The 22,091-nt window shown below is 38.0% G+C and overlaps 1 protein-coding gene across 2 annotated transcripts in view; it reads right to left on the bottom strand.

The window, feature by feature from the left end:
- The window catches only part of SLC17A6 (solute carrier family 17 member 6), a 31,587-nt gene that overhangs the window by 5,314 nt on the left and 4,182 nt on the right, over positions 1-22,091 (bottom strand). Inside the window, exons 3-8 of one of the 2 annotated variants that reach the window (XM_005150573.4) lie at positions 21,946-22,064; positions 6,151-6,265; positions 4,271-4,358; positions 4,089-4,175; positions 3,034-3,176; positions 870-1,019 (exon numbers count right to left, since the gene is read on the bottom strand). In XM_005150573.4, the coding sequence (XP_005150630.1) occupies positions 870-1,019; positions 3,034-3,176; positions 4,089-4,175; positions 4,271-4,358; positions 6,151-6,265; positions 21,946-22,064 (702 nt within the window). Of the gene's footprint in view, positions 1-869; positions 1,020-3,033; positions 3,177-4,088; positions 4,176-4,270; positions 4,359-6,150; positions 6,266-21,945; positions 22,066-22,091 lie in introns of both variants that reach the window. The other variant, XM_013129453.3, reaches the window with a different exon arrangement.

Genomic DNA, 22,091 nt, shown 5'->3' on the forward strand with positions numbered 1-22,091 from the left:
TTTCAAGCATGGCAAAGTTTCTTAATAGAAGTCCAGCTAAATATAGAAGCCCATCTTTAAATGCAGGACGACATTACTCCATAATGCAGCAACACTTTGGACATTACTCATCCAGCTGTCACACCTCAAGTTAGGGTGACAATACCTGAGTGAACAATAACAAAACAATACAGGTCTCTCAAAAGCACAAGCCCTCAGCACTTTCACAAGCAGGAAATCTGTGTTAGTAGAAAGCTTACTATAACTCTGAAGGACTGTTTGCATGTATCCCTATTGACATTCAGGTCTGATCCAAAATTCATATGAATTACATGGAACCTTAGATCCTCCCTATGCCTTATATTTTGCACCATCTCTTTCATTTCCTAAGTGAAAAAGGGGGAGCAGTTTTCACCACATTAAAGGAACATATAGTAAGATGAAAAACTACTCTTCTTCCTAAACTGGGTGGTCCTGCTTTGTAAAAGGCACCTGGAAAAATTAAATCACTTGTCAGTGCTTTCTTTACAGCTTTGATGGGATCCTGCATGCCCTGGGGTGAGAGGGACAGAAGTGTAATGTCTCTCTCCATACCTTTCTAATACCACGCACAATCAGTTTTCAAGCACCTAACTGAAAATCTGGTTGCATCATGGCCCCAGGCAGATCATCACTAAATCTCACCCTGCTTTCACATTCTCTATCCAATCCCTTGCCACTGTTGTTTCTGTACTTCCATGTGCTGCTCAAGAGAACAATATCTAGGAGGGATAAGATTCGAGGCTGGTAAACCCATGATAAAGATACAGAACACTTTCCTTTCCTCCTGCTATTAAATACCACAAAAGTAGCTCTGATACTGACTTAGCTTTACATTATTTTTTACATACCTTGCTTATTTCAAATCCAAACACTTCCTCAAAGTAAGCAGGCTGGCTAATAAGCAGCAAGTAAAAAGTCCAGCTTCTACAGAAGTTTGCAACAATTATTGCATAGACTGGCATAGATGTAAAAAATTTTCTCCATGGAGTTTTGTATTTCTGAAACACACAAGAGGGGATCCAGTCATCATTTTGATCATTATTAACCATCTGTCTTCCCTTTTTCTATGTGGTATTTTTATTTATACTGCAAGAAGCTTATATATGCAGAGCTCTATATATTTGAATCCATATAAGTTCAATTATCAAGAAGGACACTCGTCCACATTTGGATGATCATGATTTAGTTTGAAAACAAAAGCAAGTAAAAATTACTACAAAATGCACAAGTGGAGAAACTCAGTGATACTTTGCTGTATCGCAGCCCTCATGTAAGTGCTATTATCTCCATTATGTAAACATGGACATACAAAGTCCAAAATGATAATATGTTTTTAAAATACAATGTTGCTGTATGCAAAGCAACAGATTTTACACTGCAAGCCCACAATTTCATTCAGACTTATCTTAAGCATGGCTTTGCATTTACATATTAATAAAATATTCTGAATAATATTTTTTTCTATCAAGTCTCAGCTGAAACTGCTTGGTCAAGGTATTTTTTTTTGTTTGTTTTATTGTATTTTTAACATTAATTGCATAATGGATAAAAAGACAGATGGACAGAACTACAGTCCTGCTGAGTCCCAGCACCTCTCCATGAGCCAAGGGTTGTGCCCATCTGTGTTGATACAGGATCCAGACCCAGATGAGTGTTTGAAAATCACTTCAGCAAGGTTCCAGGTTGAATTTAGTCTACTATTGATTGGAATACTGTCTTTTCTTCCCAGAAAACCAGTCCATAAATGGATATATGCAATAACTTTTATACCTATTAAATTACACTTAAGTGAGAGCTAAACTTTAACTGTGCCTTTATTAATGGGAAGCCAGCCAGAAAAGCTAACCTGATCCTATGGAAGAATTCAGCCTAAATATTTTAGAAATACCTGAACTATTGATACAAACACTTCCAGAAAATGTTTAATTAAAAAAAAAAGCAAAACAAAAAATAGACAGATATTATCCAGCTTAAGTTAGTTATGTGGACATCCTTTGAAGTGTTTCAGTATCTCATTTCATGTCACATTTTGAAAAACACTTGTAGGTGTGAGAAACCATGAACACTGCTGAATGCTGTCAGCAATCCAGACACTTCCTCAAGAACTCCTAAAACTGTCAGCTATTAAGAAATGTAATATTTCTAGTTCCCTATTTAGCGTAGATCAAAGCTTTTGAAGAAAAGAAAAAAATGGTTTATTCCTGAATTCAAACAAGAACCAATGTTCTGACCAATTAGAAAGCATAATGAAGAGCGCAACTTGCAGTTTTTCTTGCAAATGAAACAGAGAATAGACAGGATTTTCTTTGTTAGAATTTCTGAAGACTTCAAGAGACACTGAGTAGTGCTTTTCCTCCAGTATACTTTTAGGAAGAAGAAATCATAGAATCATAGAATAGTTAGGAGTGGAAAGGACCTTAAGATCATCCAGTTCCAACCCCCCTGCCATGGGCAGGGACACCTCACACTAAACCATATCACCCAAGGCTTCATCCAACCTGGTCTTGAACACTGCCAGGGATGGAGCATTCACTACCTCCCTGGGCAACCCATTCCAGTACCTCACCACCCTAACAGTAAAGAATTTCTTCCTTATATCCAGTCTAAACCTCTGCTGTTTAAGTTTCAACCCTTCCAGAAAGGATTATATATGAAGGAAATTAGCAGCTTGAACTCAAGAAATTATAAAAGTCGCAATAAAACTGCAATTTCAAATGCAACCATAGCTCTTTTTTATACTTTGGAGTAGAAAAACAGGCAGAAATTCCATGAGTGATGTGCTCGAAGAACTGGAACCTGTATTCTGTTTGTTCAGAAGCAATATTCACCCAGAAATCAATCAGTAGATTTCAGAACTCCCTACCCCCAGAAAATCAATTGTTTGAGACATTATTTTCTTCCTTAAAGAATAAGGCTGTTTGGTTTTTTTTTTTTTGTCTGTTTCTTTCTATTTGGTTTTAGGGAGTTTTATTACTATCTGATAGGAATCAAGTGTGTGAGTAATATTCTTACTTCCATTGCACCTAGAAGATTGGCACTCTCTCCAATGCTTTCTTCTATGTATCTCCTTTCTTCATCTGTGATTGTAGGATGCATTGCAGGACTCTCATATGAAACCAGAAGCCAAAACATGTACCAGACTATACCAAAGCTCCCTTTGGAATGAAAATAAAGACTTTAAAAAGAATCTAACAGTAAAGCAGGAAACAAGGGGGGAAAAAATCTATGATATGCGAATAAATATAACAAATTTAAATGGCAGTTGTTGTTACTGCTCCTTTACTGAGTCATTCTAACAGAGTTGGGTACTGCAAATGCAGTTTGTGCGAAGTGCATGCAGAGCTGAAGCACAGAGAACATTTCTTTCTTTAATTTAAGAATCATTTAACTGTAAGTGAATATTCACTGATGTTTTAGCATCAATTTGTAGAATGCAATGCAATGACCCAGCTTCCATTTCATTTCACCAGCCTGAAAATGAAGTCCCATTCTGCTTTAAGCCACAGTTGTTTGATGACTGCACTAACCTGCAAAACACAAGTTTGTGGCATTGTTTCCAACATAGCAGTGCACTTCTTGAGTAGTTTATAAAATTTCTATAAGGTGTCCCCCTAATTCACATCAATTTTACACTGTAGAATGAGCTCCTTTGGGACATTCTTTTCTGTTGGTGTAAGTTAAGGCAGCACAAGTAGTGTGAACAAAATTATGTAGGTCTTCAGATAAAAATCAGGACATTAGGCAAGTACTCTAAATTTACAGTTGTATAAATGAAAGGGCAACTTTACATGACAGGAGATTATATAGAGCTGCATAGCAGTTTGCACTACTTGTACTGGAAGTGACCAAGGTTTCACCATGAACTGCCTTGTCTTCTTATTTAATAATGTTGCTTTCCTACTGTTTCCTTTAAATTCTGTACTTTCCCCGTTCTTTTCTCTCAACTGTATTTTTAGATTTATGGACCCACTTCTCATTTTTTGGCCTCTTACCAGTAGCTTTTACATTTTTAGAAAGGGTAGAATAAGATCATACAATATCAGAGTGAGGTGAGCAAAACTGCATACCATACACATAGAACACAGAAGACCATCCAGTATATTGCACCAGAATTCCAGCTAAAGGCATTGCAATAACAGCTCCTGCATAGGAACCTAAAAAACAAGATGTGTTGATGAAAAAGGAGAAATCAGTCTCAAATAGTTTTACATTATGAATGCAAGAAACTCAAGGATAGAAAGGTACTTACCACAAAAGGAGGTGGTTGCTAACCTACTTCTTTCTAATGGGGGGGCCCACTTACTCCAAATACCATGGCAGGCAGGGTAGGTGACCCCCTGAGAAATGGGTATCAGAGGTTAGCTAATGATCATCACGCACGCACTTCAGTGTCTTTGCACAATTATGATTTCTAATTGCTAGAAACAAGAAGTTGAGAATAATTTGCATTCCTATAGCAAGGTCTGAGCACAGCCGTAGAAGAACTGTGATTTCTATTCAAGCTGAAATGGGGTTTGTGTATCACTCCAAAGCATTCAATAGGCTTTATGAATCACAATTATTTTCATTTCCTTTTCCTACCTCTCCCCCTTCCAAGAGAGACTTAGGAAGAATTAAAAAGAATCTTGATGCACAAGAAGGAAAGATGAAAGCACAGACCTTCTGGAGTCTCTAATACTGGGCTGATTTCTCCAACCCTCTGTTTTGGTGGCCTTCCAACTTTTTTTTCATCTAACATTTTAAGTAGAATTTAGGAAATACAGATTACTGCTCCACTGCTTTAAAACTAGAAAACAAGATCCATAAGAGCTTAAAAATAGAATGTTTAGAGAGAAGATTTTCACTCTATTTTTAATGAGCCTTCTTGAGTACTTAAAGCAAATAATTGGATGATGTTAGTTGGTTTGATCTTAAACCAGTTATTTTTTAGGTCTCTCTTGAAAACCAGCCTTTAAGTTACTATTAATAAAGAAAAATACAATTAAATAAATAATGTAATTACATCCTGCAGTATTGATAATTTAGAAAATGTAATATGGAATGTACAGCAATTTTCCTCAAAACTCCTGCTTAAGAATAACTCTGATGCATGTATAGTTACAGTCAATTTTCTCTTAGTCTGATGATTTGTTTCCCATGCAAAAAGTAGAATAAGTTTTTGCAAATGTTGAGGTTATTATAAATGTTGAGCTTATCAGTCTCAATGTGCAATCATTGTAAAATACATTCTTCTGGTTTGAAAGATCCTATGCCAAATTTCAGGTTTATTTCAGTCTTTTTGCCTTTTTTTTAAAAAAAAAATACATGATATTAGCATTGTAATGTTTTATTATAAACCTTCTCAAATGCTCCTGTTTGAGATGTTTTGTATTCACAATACCTTTGAATAGTATTACAGAAACGTCTCTGTTCTTTTTGCAATTACCCGCTTGCTTCTGTTCCTCTTTGCAGACAGGCTCACCTCTTTTCCTCACAGATCACATTTCAGGACTGCATCCATATTTATACACATACTTTAAGAACTTGACTGACAGTTACCTAACTTTCAAGCACATTCTGCACCCTCTTTTGGAGTCTTTTTATACAATAAAGGGCATGAGTTAAGATCAGCTTATTCAGTGGAAGTGTGCACCCTGAGGCGCAAAGAACTAGCGATCACAGGCCTAAAAATCTGTCTTTCAGTAAAAAAATAAGAAAAAAAAAGTTTAGAAGGCAGGCTCAATTTTTTTCTCTTTTAAATTATGGTAAATCTCTCATTCATTCCAACAAGAGTGTGATCAGGGACTATGATAGAAGCTTAGTTCCTTATTACAGATTTAATCTGGGAGGCTGGGTAGGAAATAGCTGCTGAAAACAGCACCAGTATAAGCCCTATGTGGTACAAGATCTCAGTGAAACTTCACTGCTAAATACATCCCTCACCAGCTTCTTAGCAAGAGACAACTTTGCTATAAATTTTATAGATGAGGGAAAATCAAATAGCTGTAATCCATATGCTGAAACCCATTACACTGAAATCAGTAACAAACTAAAAGCCTTTTTTTGTTTCCCCTGCCAAAATCACAATCACTAGTTAAAGGCTAACAAACATCTGTCCCTTTTCCTGGTTATTTTGTGATTTCTCCTTACCTCTACAAGGCCCTGCAAGATCCTCACAAAGATGACACATCCATAGTGCACCCTGGCCGCAGATGGTATGAGCATGTTGAGTGAGGATGTCAGCAGTATAGCAGCACCAAACACTCTGTGGATATGGGGAAACAAAAGACAAGAAAGTAACTTCAGTGTTGTTCTAATTGACTTGCTCCACATATGTTCACGTATCAATATAGATGTATTTAAACATATGTTCTTTATGTCAGGAATATACTAAATGCTGGACTGAATTAGTGCCTACTTCCATCTATTGTAACAACTTGTCTGATAAGACCCAGACCAAACATGGACATAAACATCTATTTAGCTTAATTTCCTAAGCAAATACATCTTATGCGATCATGGTTATACATCTTATTCTGCCTATAAATCCCCACCCTTTCATTTTCACATCTATTTCAACCAAATCTGATTGAATTCACCACCCTCTAGAGAAATTAGGAGCTAGGTCTCCAAATGGTTTGCTAAAACAGGTGGCCAAGAAAAAGAGAGATTTTCATTAATGCTTTAATTGTAAGAAAGTGGCACCATGCATTCATTGCATATGAAGCTGTAGAAAATCTGCCTTCATAAATGACAAAGCAGCAGGAAGAATTTCAAACAGAGCTGGGATTTTCTTAGACACAAGAGTAAATCAATTTGGAATCACATATGCATAGAAAACAGATCACTCTTTCTGCTGGTTTTTCAGAGGCTACTCATTGAATACTGCTGATTTTGATTCCAAGAGCATCCTAGGAATTGCTTTCAATAAAAAGTATTACAACGTCAAAATAAATGTGTGAAATGATGATCCATTTGCAAAATTCTACTGCTTTGACTGAATTTTAACTTGATTTCAATTAATATTTGCCCCTTATAGGAGAAAGCCTTTTCTCCAGCATTATTATATCATTTTTATGTTCATTCATTGTGGAAATAATATTTTTTTCCACCATTTTCCTTTTGATGGAACTATGCAAAGGGATGAAACCAGTAGCAATGACTGGCCACTTTATACAAGACCATGTAATGCTAAGATAAATCTCGGAGATGTCTTAACATATGACATCACAGTATCTGATGTGGAAATGATTTGACAGAAACCTTTAACCTTAGCATGTGTTCTTCAGAAATTGGTACAGTGCCATAAGTTAGTAAGAAACAGATGTCAGGCTAAAGGAGCAGGAAGCATCAATAAGTTTCAAGGCAAAAATTCTCCTCAAAGCCATCTATGTTGCACATCCTTTCTTTCGAATGACAGAATTCTTTAGAATAATTTAGAATTATTTAAAGATCTGTATCATTAAATAACTGAGTGTACTCCACTTCTATTTGACAAATATTAAAGGGCAGCAGAAAAAAAGCCTTGGCACAGTAATAAAGCTTAGTTCAATAGCTCTAAATCTTGTCTTATCACTGTGTTTCCTGTGATCCCCACCTCATGTTAAACACTATCTCTCTATCTGTGCAGTGAAGTTCTGGCTCTGTTTGGCAGCATGTTCAGTACCTTTACTAGGACTGGTGCAGTATGTGAACTATTCTGGCCTGAACTCCACCTTTACTCTTCCTTATGTGTAAGTTTCTAATCCAGAAGTATATGCAGTTCATTTCTTTACCATTTAATACTTCCATGTGCTCATGTAAACCACAATGAGTCTTGGGTTTCATTTGCTTTCATCTTTATATATTAATGATAAGAGTTTGGGACTCACAGGATTTCTGCTTGTGATTTTAATAATTTCTTTTAAAAAGTGAGATGTTCCTGTCAGCCATTTTTGAAGAGCAATAGGCTCTAACTGTTCTAAAGGTCCACCAAGAAAATCATTCTTTGCTCATAAACAGGAAGGACTGGTTTGTACCCTTTAGTCTTTCTTTCCTGAGCAGTTACATAGCCAAATGCCTACTGCAGCAATATGGTTTTAAATTTGTGTTTGTCCATAGACTTGCTGGAGCAGATTCTTAGCTAGTGTGAATCAGTGCAACTCTTTCTAAAGCACTACTCATGTTAAAATCATGCCAAGATTGAATACTAAAAAATGCCATTTCTTTAGGAGGATGAAATTTGTAAAATTGTTGTGCTAGGTAGCTGTTTCTTCAAGGAAATTTGCTCCAGTTTTTCAATTCTGTATCTGCAATCAGCTCCTGTTTGCCACAACTGAAAGCTGTGTTTCCCAGAATTGCTTTTCTCCTCATGTTCATTAAAGAGAAGCTGTTTCCTTGCTTCTGCTCCTTCTAGAAGAGAAAGGAAAATGTAATTTATGGAATCATCAGAGACATGCATCTCCGAAGTGAAATTCTTGCCTGTATTTAGACACACAAGTATCAGTGAATATTTAATTACATCGAGGAGCAGATGAGGAAATAATTCTACAGTGTCACTTGTAAGTCAATTGTCTCTCAGACCTATACTTTGTAGGAACGGCCTTCTCAAAAACAGAGCAATTTCCCTCAAAAGGAAATATATGTATTTAAATGTAGAATAAATTAGAGTTCAATTATGATTCTTGTGAGAAATAGCTTTTTTATAAATTTTTTGAATGCGCATTTAAAGCAGCACCATGAATTTAGTACACAGCTATTAATGAATCGTTTTCCTCTATAACTCTTATTCAAGAGCAAATACATCTTCCTGCATTTACTTTGCATCTCAGTGCACATTCACAAGTAGAATGAGTATTTCTCCTTCATGCTCTTTTGTTTTGTTACACTTATTTCACCTCCATACATACTAAACTCTTCATCCTAACAATGTATTATAATATAGTTCTGGCTTTTGTCCAAACTTACTGTTATATTTAATATCTCAGCTCTTTTTATTACGCTTTAGATCAAAGAAGAATGGGTTTGAGCTACAATAAACCAAAATATATTTGAATGCTGTACACATTCAAATATATTTAATTGGGAAATAGAACATTCTGATTGCTCTTAAGGTATTTGTAAGTATTTTACTGACCCACACATCAACCTCACAAATGAAATTGTTCTTTTTTTTGTACTTACATTTTCCTTATGTTTATGAAACTAGTGATTTTATGATCTGTTGTGTTTCTGTTCTGCTTCCAAACAATTCACATTTGCTCAATTTTGCTACAATATGAATTCCAACAGTAGGTTAGTAACCATGTTTTTCTTTAAGATCCTTATGTTTCCATGGCAAATTGACAGCATGCAGGGTTCCATAGTTGTTTTTCTTGCAGCTGACAATGCATTTCTTCAGTCCTGCTTTCTACAGTGACATGGGCTTGTGGAGAAGGCTTCACACCTCAAGCACAAACACCACTAACATTCACATCTCTTACAGAGTGAGCCAAGCCTTGCTGTGTGGTGTCACTTGGATTGAGCTCCGACTAGGAAATCATGTAGCCATGCTGTTGAATTTTCAGTCAGAGGTATGTTGCGCACACTCCAAACCCCACAAAACAGAATCATAGATTAGTTTGGGTTAGAAGGAACCTTCAAAGGTCATCTAGTCCAACCCTCAACTTTTTAACATGTGTGAATGCCATGGCACAAATGAAGAGCTTTAGCAGATTGCAGGTAAACTGGGAAAACCTCAGCATGCCACAGTGACAGGGGAGGACAGGCCAATGATGCGGCCACCATTCCTGGCTCTGGCACTGAAATGCCTCCACCAGTCCTAGACTTGGGGGAAAATCCCTTTTTGACTCAAAATCAGAAACTGTATACATATATGCATATACACGCAGTTGGGTTTTTTGTTATATATATATTTATATGCCTATATATACACACACATATATATATAGAAGAAGACAAATGAATAAATACAGTAGTAGTATGTCTAGGAGAGACAAAAAAGATAAAACCTGGTCCTCATAAGTGACCAGAAGCAGCTCTGAAACAAAGAATTTGCTTATCTATTTCTATTTCTAGACTCAGTAGACTTGGACCTGAAAGACAGAATCTAACACTGATCCTCAGTGTTTTACTGACGTTGGCATTATATGAAGGTCATGAGCTGTGCCTTAGTTCTCCTGTAATACAAGTAGTAATAATAGCAAGATCATATTTGACTAAGAGATGTTTGGGATGGGAGCAGAAGAAGGAAATGACTCTGGCAGTTTAGGAAAAATGCTTAGAATTGAATGAGGTTGCAGGGGGAATTAATCTTTTTGGATTTCAAGCCAGCTGGCTCATTTTTCTCTTCGGGGACAAACTAAAGAGAAAAAAAAAAATGTATTTGCTTTCATGTCTGGATTTCTAATCTGCATCTGTGCAGCCCCACTGTTCTCATCTACCTTTTCCAGGGAATTCATATTGCATGAGTATTCTGCATAGAAGTACCTTACAGATACTGTTACTCAGCTGGAAGAAGTGGCAGCTCAAAAAGTGAGCTGAGACCAGTGTGAGCACAGATGCACACCACACGCTAAATGCCAGATGGGTGACATATTGGCTTACACATATGAGATCAAAATGTAAGGGGTCCTGCATGGAAGCATCCTCTCACCCCAGTGACTGGAAGTGAAAATCCCTCACTTGTATATGGGAAGGAGTCAGTTCCTTAGCTGTCTGAATCACATGTATTTCTGTTTATGCAATTTCTTAATATAATTGACAAATTCCACAATTACCTATGTCTCTGTTCTCTAAATAATTGGCCCAACTTTGTGAAAATTAAACTACTATGGAAACCAAATGCTACGTCTGCTCTAAAGCATATGAAATACCTTAACTTATCGAATGTATCTAAAAAAACAACTGTGCCTTGACTATCCTTTGGCATTTGCTCTTGAGCAGTGCTTGTTTGGTGAGTCCCAGGGCAGGAGCAGCAGCTCACTGCTGAACCCAGATTACACAAAGTGACTTTTTAGACTATTCTGTCAGCTCAAGATTTCTAAAATTTATTCTTTTTAACTCTCGCTACTATCACTCATCTTTGACACACCTCTTCCTGCAAAAGGCCAACACCACAAAATAGAACTCATTATGTTAATTTTTATACAACATGTAGAATTTCTTGTCTGAGAGGAAGTGCAAGGCTGAATTCTGGATTAAATGCTTCATTTTTTGAGTAAAACATAATGTCTAGGGAGAAACAGGGTAGGAGCAAGCTGGAATGCCTGTAGACATGCAGCAGTGTTTCAGAATCCTTCCTTCTGCAAATGTTGCTAGCAATGACAATTTGTGATCATCTTTTATAACTTATTTTTCCTTTGAATTGTGCAGTGACACCCTGATATAGAAGTATCAGGGGTTGAGGAGGCCTATAAACCTTCTTTTCTTACAAAGTGTTTCTTTACCAGTATCAGGTGGGATGAGGCCTTCTAAGACTTTGATACAGAGCATGAACATTTTGATGATCTGAATTTGCTGTGGTTTGATCTGCCAGCTTTGATGATAAAGAAATCCCAAAATATTCACAAGTCTTTTAGCAAAACGGACCATATAAGGGCTGGATCTAGCACCAGAGTGAAATGCCATGCAGAGGCAAAGTCAATGTGTATCAGTAACACCAAGGCCTTCTTCCTTCTCTAAGTCCCACTGATGCCATTGACTCACACAGGTCAAACCAAGACCCTAAGAAGTTTTCAGGCTGCGCGTTCCACTGCCTATTCACAAACTTGGTTTTGATATGTCACTGTGTATTTGGTGAAGAACTTGGGCACTGTTGGATGACATCACCACTGCAATTGATGCTAAGTGTAATACTCTTGGGTCATTAAATTCAGATCGTTGCTCTTACCAGCAAGCACATTACATCATCCTTTCATCAGGTTTCATCTCAGAAGTAATTAGCATTTGTCCTACTTATTCTGGAGGTCTTTCCAGCTTATTACTTCTAACATCTAGTAGGTGTCTTGTACCCATGCTATTTTACTTTAAGGGGTTTAATCTCTGAAGTTTACCCCAATAGCAATCCTATTGTTCTATCCTTTGCATCACTAAGCAAGCCAGGCCCTCTTCACCTTAATTCATTTGGTCACCTTACCAACCCCTCCCTATCTCCTGTTTGAATTCAGCTGAAGAATCTCTCAAACCTGGGGTTTTGTTTTATAACTCATTATATCCATGATAATGTCTATATATGTCTAGATAAAACTCTGACATGTTTCTTATAGATCATTAGCTTCAGGATGGCTTGATCTTTATGTCATCTGCTAGATCATGTTTCAAACCAAGACCCTCGTGTTCAAATTACTTTACCAAGTGCCAGGGCTTAGGCTGTGATTCAACTGTCTCTGTTGATTTAGTGATATATAATACACCAATCAAAGAAATCATCAGTGGTTTTAACTTTAAAATGTTTTGAGGTGCTGGTTGGGACGACACGTGCGCTGTGTTGGACTCACAAGCTACATCTGTACTGCTTTGTGGAGTGTTTTCTGATGTATGGGCCACTTGTTACAGCTGATTGTATCAGGATTGCTCAGAGCAAGTACAGATTTCTTCAGAACAAAGTGACTGTGACATTAGTGTCTTTATGCAGCCAGCCCAAACAGCATCTCATTGCATGAAATCCAGCCTACATATCGTATTGGGGTGAAATGTCAAATCAGGTAGAAACAATTAAGGATACCTGTTGGATAGAGTGCCTGGAATTAACAATGTCAGAATCATAACGTGGGTTTTGTTTCAGAGAGGATTAGTCTTTTCCCCTCAGAAAGGGGGCTCTGGTTATAAGATATCATACATGCAGTAGGAATTACATGGAAGCTTGGGAGAGTATTGGAAACAAAGTTACTTGACAGTATTGACATATCATGGATAATATAATCTTAAGAAATAAGAAGTTTCTTTATCAGCTTGGTCAGCATCTGGTGTAATTTTATGTAAACTGCATAGCATTTTTTCTACAGATACTTATTTCAAAGGATTTGGAGCAGTGGAGGATGGAATGCAAAAATAAATCAAAATTTCAGACATAATCCTACTCTAGTTAGTTATATCTGAACAAACAGGGACAGGTTCTAAAATTTTTGTATTTAGTCCTTGAGCAAGTCCAGAGGAGGCCATGGAGATGCTGTGAGGGCTGGGGCAGCTCTGCTCTGGAGCCAGGCTGAGAGAGCTGGGCTGGTTCAGCCTGGAGAAGAGAAGGCTCCAGAGAGACCTTAGGGCAGCTTCCAGTGCCTGAAGGGGCTACAAGAAACCTGGAGAGGAGCTTTTAATGAGGGCCTGTAGGGACAGAACAAGAGGGAATGGCTTTAACCTGATAGAGGGGAGATTGAGATGAGCTCTTAGGCAGTTCTTCCCTGTGAGGGTGCTGAGGCGCTGGCACAGGTTGCCCAGAGGAGCTGCAGCTGCGCCATCACTGGCAGTGTTCAAGGCCAGGTTGGACAGGGCTTGGAGCAACCTGGTCTAGTGGAAGGTGTCCCTGCCCATGGCAGGGGGCTGGAACTGGATGAGCTTTAAGGTCCTTTCCAGCCTAAACCAGTCTGGGATTCTATGAAATAGCTCACTGAGAGTAGATGCAGTTTAAGATTTAGTATCTTGACAATTGCCACCATCCTATACCCAAATAATTCCAAGCATCCACATTTGTCAACTGAGGGTTGTACAGGTGCTTCACAGTAATAGAGAAAAGAATATTTTAGCTTATAATGTTCTTGTTTGAGCTAAAAATTTAACACCATTAAAGATGGCTTACTTGCTTCCTATGTCTGTAACTGTAAGCAGTGCTCTTCCTGGCTTGTGAAAAGATTCCTTTTCTTCATGACAGTCTTTTGCACTTTTTCAGCTGTTCCCCCATGCACCAACGGTTACATCCCTGACAGCAAACTGTTAAGTAGTCCCTCATGTGGGATATTTACATTACCTATACTGATGTTTGCTAACTATGTACCTACATGTCACTTGTTCCTCTCCTCTGTAATTCCTAATAATGTTGCTCTTACTCTAGTTTTAGTCTACAATCATACTGATTACAACTGATTAATTATGTTTATGATTATTTATGTTTTCTGCTGATTATTTATGCTTAAGTATTTAATATGGACTAAGTAAAAATAAACCCAGTGTGAGGAGACAGTCTTCAGCTATTCTGTGACATTTATCATCATTCTGACTTGTCTCTAGTATAGGCTAATTTCCTGATGACCCTGATGACCCTTCCACTGTAGACATATTCCTGTGGAATGCTCATTCTGACAGTTTGTGGTTTCAGAAATGATAGACAGAATTTAGTGTTTTTTTCTGAATCAGGCCTTTAATTTGCATAAATGACATAGGGCTAACAAAGCTGGGATTATGCCATGAATATTAGAGTGGTGGATGAACTCAGCTGCCCAGCAAAGCAGACAGAATAAGCTACCTTTGACATTAGAGAGGAGCCCTTATTCCCAAGTGCCAGTCTTAGCTTGAACATGCTTCATGAGAGATCCTTTTTAATAACAGTCTGTGGCCAGAAGCTGTAATATAGCAGCTTTGTTTTTTTTTTTTTTATAAATGTGATAAAACAGGTCATTTTCATTCATATGTGTACAAGGGAGAAGGGGGATGTGTGTCTGTGTGCCCTTCATACAAAATCCTATTATAAGCCCTTCATGAAGCATTAATATGTAAAAGCCGACCTCCCGCCATCTAATCCAGTATAATAATGGCTAGGATACATTATTAATTTTTGTCACACATCTGAGGTCCCCTTTTATCAACCAAAACCCTTATCCAAATCCCTTGTTGCATCATTAAATTGTGAAAACAGCTTCATCATTCATGACAGAAAAATGGAAGGACCCTGAGCCATATGGCAGAGAGAGCAGCGGTACCAGCCATGCTGGACCCTTCCCCGGTATCCTTCTTGCAGTGACTGGTGCTTACAAGGCCCTGCAATGCAGTAGGGTGACAGAATCATCTAGGGGAGAGTAGTATGCAATATTGATTTCTTTGCCTGGAAACAAAGGAACCTCACAGCAGCACCCAGTTTCATCTGCAGGATTTTGAACTGACTGTGAAAAGTGGGCTTGGCAAGTACAGCTTCAGGGGTTCTGTCTTACAGTGCAAGGTCAATTTATGTCTTCAGGAGTTCATAAGTTGGCTCTTGTCTACCCCTCCCCAAATTCCTTCATTCTGCTGAGAATTATACATTGTTTGCAAATCAGAAAACTACACGATATGTACACCTGCTAAAGAGGGGGGGAATTATTTCTCTTCTTCAAGCAGAACAGTGTGAAGATATCAGGTTCTAGGAAATCTTTGTCCTTGTGTTTCTAAACCAATCCTTCAACTTGCATTTCTTTATGCTTGTTGTCATTAAGTATGGCTTTGGAATTAAAACTGATTTCACTGACACACTAATGACACAGTTAAAGTGAAAATCTTTGGGACTCTGAGATGAAATGCACTGGCACACAGTTGTCTGAAATATCATCCATCTTACTCATGCAAATAATCCTATCGGATTACTTGCTGGAAAGAAGGATTTAGTCCTTAATAACAAGATGACTGGCACTTTAAAAACAAAGATGAATTTGAAGTGAAAGGCTGATTTATATATTTTCATTCAGCTGAGAATGTGACAATGATGAAGAGTTCAACATAGATGAAAGATAATTGCATTGTAGAGACATTTAGGGTAGCTGTGTAGTAATGATTTTAATGGAATAGTGCCACTGCAGTTTAACAGATAATTAGAAATATGTGTCATTATCATAGAATTATAGGGAGACTTTAATTACTTAAACACTACTATTCTATTCTGCCCTTTGTAATCCTTTGTGTAAGAAAGTTCTGTTTGCATAGACACAAACGAGCTAAAGTGGTCACTCAGTTTTGTTTTTTTTTTAAAAAGCCAGTTTGTGATTAGTACAGATCTATTTGTGAAACATTATTTGGCACATGCAGCCCAAACCTGCATTTCTATTTTAAATATATAACTGCAAACTTGGGAATTAATTCCCTACCCTGTGTAATCTAGTGATGTCCCATTCATTTCAGAGAATCTTTCCTGATTTACAGTAAGTGTTTAAGCTGTTCACTTAGGAAATCAGTGAGGAAACACTGCCACAGCATTTTGGGAATGCTTTTGATAGAATAAAGGGTTTATTACAGATTTCCAGTGTGGTTTTAAAAGAATTTTTAAAGAGGGTATCAGCAGTTAAAACATAACAATATTTAAATTCTCCTGAGATGAGGTGGTAAAAACCAGTACAGTTTCACACCTTCCCATGTATGGGTGACAGCACAGCAGGGACTTCATTCACAGGCAGATGCAGCTTTGCAGTTACATGAATGTGAAATAGAAAATACTAATTTAATAAAATTATTCTGTTTTTAGATTAAAGCAGAACAAGTGCTTGGCTTTAAGGCCATCTAGCCTGAGATTCACTACAGCATTAACCATTATATTCCACTTGATTATCCTTTATATTTTGCTTAATTATCCTTGTACTGAAAACGTTTTATAATAGCTAAAATAGAAATTCTAATATAGGAATTTAACACCCAAAGAAGAAGAATCTAACATATAATTTCTCTGGTTGGACCAGCAGTACCTAGTCATTATGCTTTTTTTATTTATACAGCTATAATTTACTGTTTCTTGTTATTATCTTCCCATGGGACTAAAGCACACATTATTCTCAGTGATTTTCCAGTGGCATACATTGTAATCAGATTACCTCCTAGCATTCTTCTTCATATACTGATATCCTGAATATATAGTTCTTGCTATTTCTTTCACTACGTGCCCTTATATACTATCATCATTTAAGCAATTGAAGATCTCTAAATAAATCTCTAATTTTTCAACACTGATATTAATATGTGTGTACCCAAAATACCCACCACAATGCAAAGTCAGTGTCCTTGACCTAAATATGCTCACTACACTAAATACAGAAAAGTAAAAAAGGATTATAGTGACTTCCTTAGTACAGCATTATGTTGGAAGCTCATGATGGGTTTCTTGCCTAGCACTTAAGTTCCCACTCAGCTTTCCCGGGTGGTTGCCCCCTCTTTGGTGTTACTTTGCACTTAAGAGTCATATTTATCAAACAATTCAGTTTACTGAATGGTATTTCCTATATCACCTAATTGTCTCGTCATTTTTGTACCGACAAGTTTATCAACATTTATACATACTCCAGAAATGGCCGATAAAATGTGAAGCTCACAGTAGGGTTTCTTTAAGGGCTACTCAGCAGTATCATAATAGTATCAAATAAAAAATGGGTTTCATCACACCATGGAATGACCTGGCCAATACCCCAAGTAACCTGGGGTCCTCATACAGTACATAGGCAGAGATATGCATATTCTGGGGGCAACACAATACACTTCAGATTTGAAGTGCTTTTTAACTTAGATAAACACTATAAATCTCCCTAGAGGAGCTCAAGGTCAAGAAAGACTGCACCAGTTTCCAGTTTGCTATTTTGAAAGCATCAGAACAGAAAAATCCATTTATAATATCGTTGTTAAATACTACAAAAGAATGTAATTATTAGATGACATTTCTGAATTTCTTATCAGAATACTGCCTTCATAGCATTGTTGCAGAACATTTCAACATCTTGGCCACTGATGTTTAAATGCATTCCATTTAAATCAAAATTTGAATTATAGAGGTGAAGAACCACCAAACCCAAAATTTCTTCTTTATTAAGGTTTCAGTCACTAAGAATGATGATTGTTTAAAAAGAAACATGTAAAGATTGTACAAATTCTGATTAGCCCTATCAAAATTTCTTCTCGTGGACTAAGTGGAAATTCAGATGAGGTGGGGCTGGAGGACTGTTAGCACTTCATGCCCTTTCTGTTCACAGTGCATTGTAATTATATGATGGCAACCCCTCTGGCTGGAGCCTCTGTAATGCTGATACTGAAACCTGTCGTTAAAAAGCATTCAAATGAGATCTATGTGCTTTTAATGATATTAACTGCCATTATGAGTAATAGCTTTGCTGATTGAATAGTGTGGATACATCGTGTAGGGCATCACACTCGAAAGTTCATGTTTCCTGTATTCTTCAAGGAAAAATACTTTTAAATAATGCAAAAGCATCTCTGTTCCTTCATCCTGAAAACCCTGCTGACACTAGTCAAAATCCATTGTGATTTAGTGAAAAAAAAATGGCATCAAATGCCCAATAATCTCAAAAAAAAAAATCTCATTTCATTCTCTTTTTGGAAAGAAAGCCTTGCTATTACTAACCAGAAAGGATTGTGACCAATCAACCTTTATATTATTTTGGATTTGTTTCTGGAATCTGCTTGTCTATCCTTGCCCCTGCAGTCCCCAAACCTCTGAATTGTGGGTGATTTTCTTGCAATAAAGATAGTTATGTAAAGATCTCTGCAGGGACCATGAATTCTACTCCCAGTGTCCAGTAGCTTTGTTTAGTGTAAGGTTGTATGTGTGTTCAGATAGGAGAAGTAACCTGAATGAGTTGCCAGCCTGGATGTCCATGTGACAAGATACCTCTTCTCTCAACTACTAGTGCCTGCTCAATGCTCTCTGCTATCATCATGTCACAATTAATCGATGACAGGGTTAATTGCTCATTGTTCTTTGAGAATGTAACCCCAAGTAAAGGGATAGCTGTAGCAAACTCTACCCATGGGACTCCACATCATGCTCCCTTCATACCCCCAGCCTGCTGTGGTTGGTTGCATAGAGCATTTTCCAGAGGCAGATCCTCCTCTGGGAGGTCTCCAGCCTCTTGTGGGGAAAGGGAATCCTCTTCTGTTTTCACACACTACTCAAAGGATGCAAGTTTAAAGCTTCACTGATTGCAAATGAGGGAGCACCTGAGGCCCAATCCATGTCTTTTGGAAGATGATGTTGTCTTGCAATGTACTGAAGGTTCTCTGTTCCTGCAGAAGTCAATAAAGGTTGAAAGTGTTCAGGAGCACTAACCTTTGTAATGTATTAACCCAACTTCTATTGACCACCTGAGAGGTAAATGCTCAGGATAAGTGTTGTTTCTGACTGTTCTCTGGAATTTTTGAAGTTTTGTTTGACATTCTTGGTGCTACAGCCTTGTAAACATGTCTTCTATATAAAGTGTTTTATTTTGTGTTGGGCTGAAAATACTCTATAACAGAAAATTCTCAGTGATGCAGCATGAGATAAATTGATATCAAAGCTATCAAGTGCAAGTTCCTGAGAAACCTCATTTACTACTTGTAGATCTGTAAGCCACTAAATCTGATCTGTCACAAGTGGAGCTGTGCATGATAAGAACAGTGGGTCAAGGCTGAGCAGAACAATCATGCAGCACCAGCCTTGAGCTCCACAATTAGGAAAGGATCTCGGTAAAATGCTTCCCACCGACAGACTCACTTGAAGAAAAATACAATAGAGAGTTCAGAGCTCACGGTTCCTAATTCTTGATTGGCACTAAGCATTTTAAATCAGAGGAAGAATCAAAACAAAGGGTTTCAGCCCAGCTTGAAATTAATGCCTTGTGTGTAGAAAGGCTTACTTGATACCACAGGAGAGTCATTTTTTCCGTATTGTGTATCTCAGTAAAACTATCAAATTATGTCAACCCAATCTCTATAATTGGTTGCTAGACTGACTCTTAATGTCAGGCAAACTTGGTGCCATACACTCAGCAATTCCCTGTCACTAACAAATTAAGCTCACAAAGTGCACCTGATCCTTCCTCCCAGTTCCCTTCCTTTAAGCATCTTGGAGTCAGTTTCTCATTCCTGCTATATTTTCCATGTCCACCATTATCTCCTTCCCTTCCTGGAATGAATATCTTAAATATCTCCCTTTTTCTTGAGCTCAAGGCTGAGTCTCTCACAGGTCATCTTGAGGCTGGTGATGCTATTCTAGGACCTATTCTTCTTTTATGTAGAGCACATCTGAAATTTGTTTTTTTCTGTAAAAATTCAGACTTGCTCTGAATGCAAAGGAAACCACTGACATCACCGAGATATTAAATGAGATTTATAAAAATATGAAGAAGTCCTTGGCTGCCATCCACCACAGTGTGAAGGGACCTGTTGTGGCTGGAGCACTAAACACATTTCAGTAGAGACTTTTAGAGTAGGTCATGTTCCTTTGGTGCTCTCTGCCTTGAGGCCTGTGTATGCACTTGTCTGACTTTCCCACAGTTTCTTGGAAAGGGTATGGACCTGATGACTTGCACCCTATTTTGGATGCTGCTTTACCCTATAGTCATTCTGTTCAAGTTGAACATACAGATGTCAAAATCTATTTGTAGCATTCAGGAACTAACTGGAGGTTTGGCCTCCTCAGTGCGCTATTATTTCAACCACTACCTCTGATGACCCAGAACTCTCTTCTCTGGCATTTTTACCTACAAACTAAATATAAATTACAGTGACTATCCACATTTTACTATTTCCAATTACTGGTATGTATGCCATAGCTAGTTTCTTTAATTAAATCTGTGATTTACAAAGTCATTTGCCTTGTGTTAGAGTTGTCTCAGAGGCTTCCACCATAATAATCACTAATCTGTGAGAACTGCTGAGTTAATAACTGGGACTCGTACTCATTTGTTGTTGTGAGTGTAAATGTTTGTGAAGAGGAAAATCTGTCTCACTTGTATGCCAGGCTATGTTTCTATTACTGAATTTTCCTGGGAATTGTCCTGCAAATACTTGAGGTTACACCACATCACACTTGGGTTGACCCAAATAACCTCAATGACGTTGCTGGGGTGACTGAAGGCAGATTTGGGATTCTCTGCATCTAATTCTTCACTCTTTACATGAGCAAAGCACTGATTAATCCTGCAGAGCTACAGACTCCTTTACACTTTTACTGTGTGAAGATACAAAAATGCTCAAAAGGAAGAAAAGGGAAAGAACCCTTTAGGTGGCTGATAACTGTCATTTAAGATAAGCTTTTGCATTTCTGAGCCAGAGTCAGAAAGGTGGCACTTGTAAACAGGTAAGCAATGGGTACCCCATATTAATCAATGTTGCATTTGGGTTTGTTTGCCATAAAAGGAGGGATGTTAGGGTTGTCTCAGTTACAGAGCATCTCTCCATTAGTAAACACTCATCATTTTTAATGAGGCTTTCTGTCTAAAGGGTATTTACCCTGGGGAGAGCATTTTTTGCTGTAGCTCCCCTCTCTCTCCACACCTTTCTCAAACACAAGTGAGCCTAGACAACGCAAGACCTACTCTTGATTTTGCACACTCCTAAGCAGGGTTAAAGGTGTATAGTGCTGATTTTAGTATCCATTTGCACTCAGTAACTGCTTTGAAGGGTAGAATTAGGACCTTGGCTACTTCTGCAAACGATGAGCCCGTGGCATTAAGCATGGATGTGAAAGCCTCATGTGTCTTGAATACTCAGAGGATCTAATTAACAGGTAGAATCGCACCCTGGGTGCTTGAGAAATTGCCAGACACCATAGAAACGAATCCTTAAGTCCCCGCACCATCTGCACTTCCTTTTCATTGTGGAAGCCTCATTGAAACATGCTTTTTTTCGACCATTCTAAATTCATTTGTGCGTGAATGGAAAATTTCCCGCTGATGGTTTTCTTTTTCATTAAAATAAAACAAAAATCTGAAAATTCTGTCCTTCAATAGTGGGAAAACAAAAAAACAAAACAAAAAAAAAAAAACAAAAAAAAAACCACCAAACCCCAAGCTTTGACGAAATAATGAATCGTTGAATTTGCCTCTGAATATTTGACTATCATTGCCACAACCTCTTAAAACGACTGCTTAAAAGAAAAAGAAACCAACAGGAGGGTCTGAAGATCGGTGACCAAGGCACCGGCACATCCTTAAGTCCAGGATTCACGCGTGTTCCTGCGTTGGAGGACCGGCCCCTGCTCCGCTCTGACCCCCCCTCCCCGTCCCCGGGGGATGCTGAGGCCGCCGTTACCTGTTAGCTGCCAACCGGGACGAGATATACCCGCCGGGGATTTGGGTGATGATGTATCCCCAGAAAAAAGAGCCGTGGATCATGCCAACTGTTTCCGGATCCCAATTAAACTTTGCTTTCTTCCAACGCAACGGACCGGCAGAGAA

Source organism: Melopsittacus undulatus, chromosome 8 (assembly GCF_012275295.1).
Source record: "Melopsittacus undulatus isolate bMelUnd1 chromosome 8, bMelUnd1.mat.Z, whole genome shotgun sequence".
Taxonomy (NCBI): domain Eukaryota; kingdom Metazoa; phylum Chordata; class Aves; order Psittaciformes; family Psittaculidae; genus Melopsittacus; species Melopsittacus undulatus.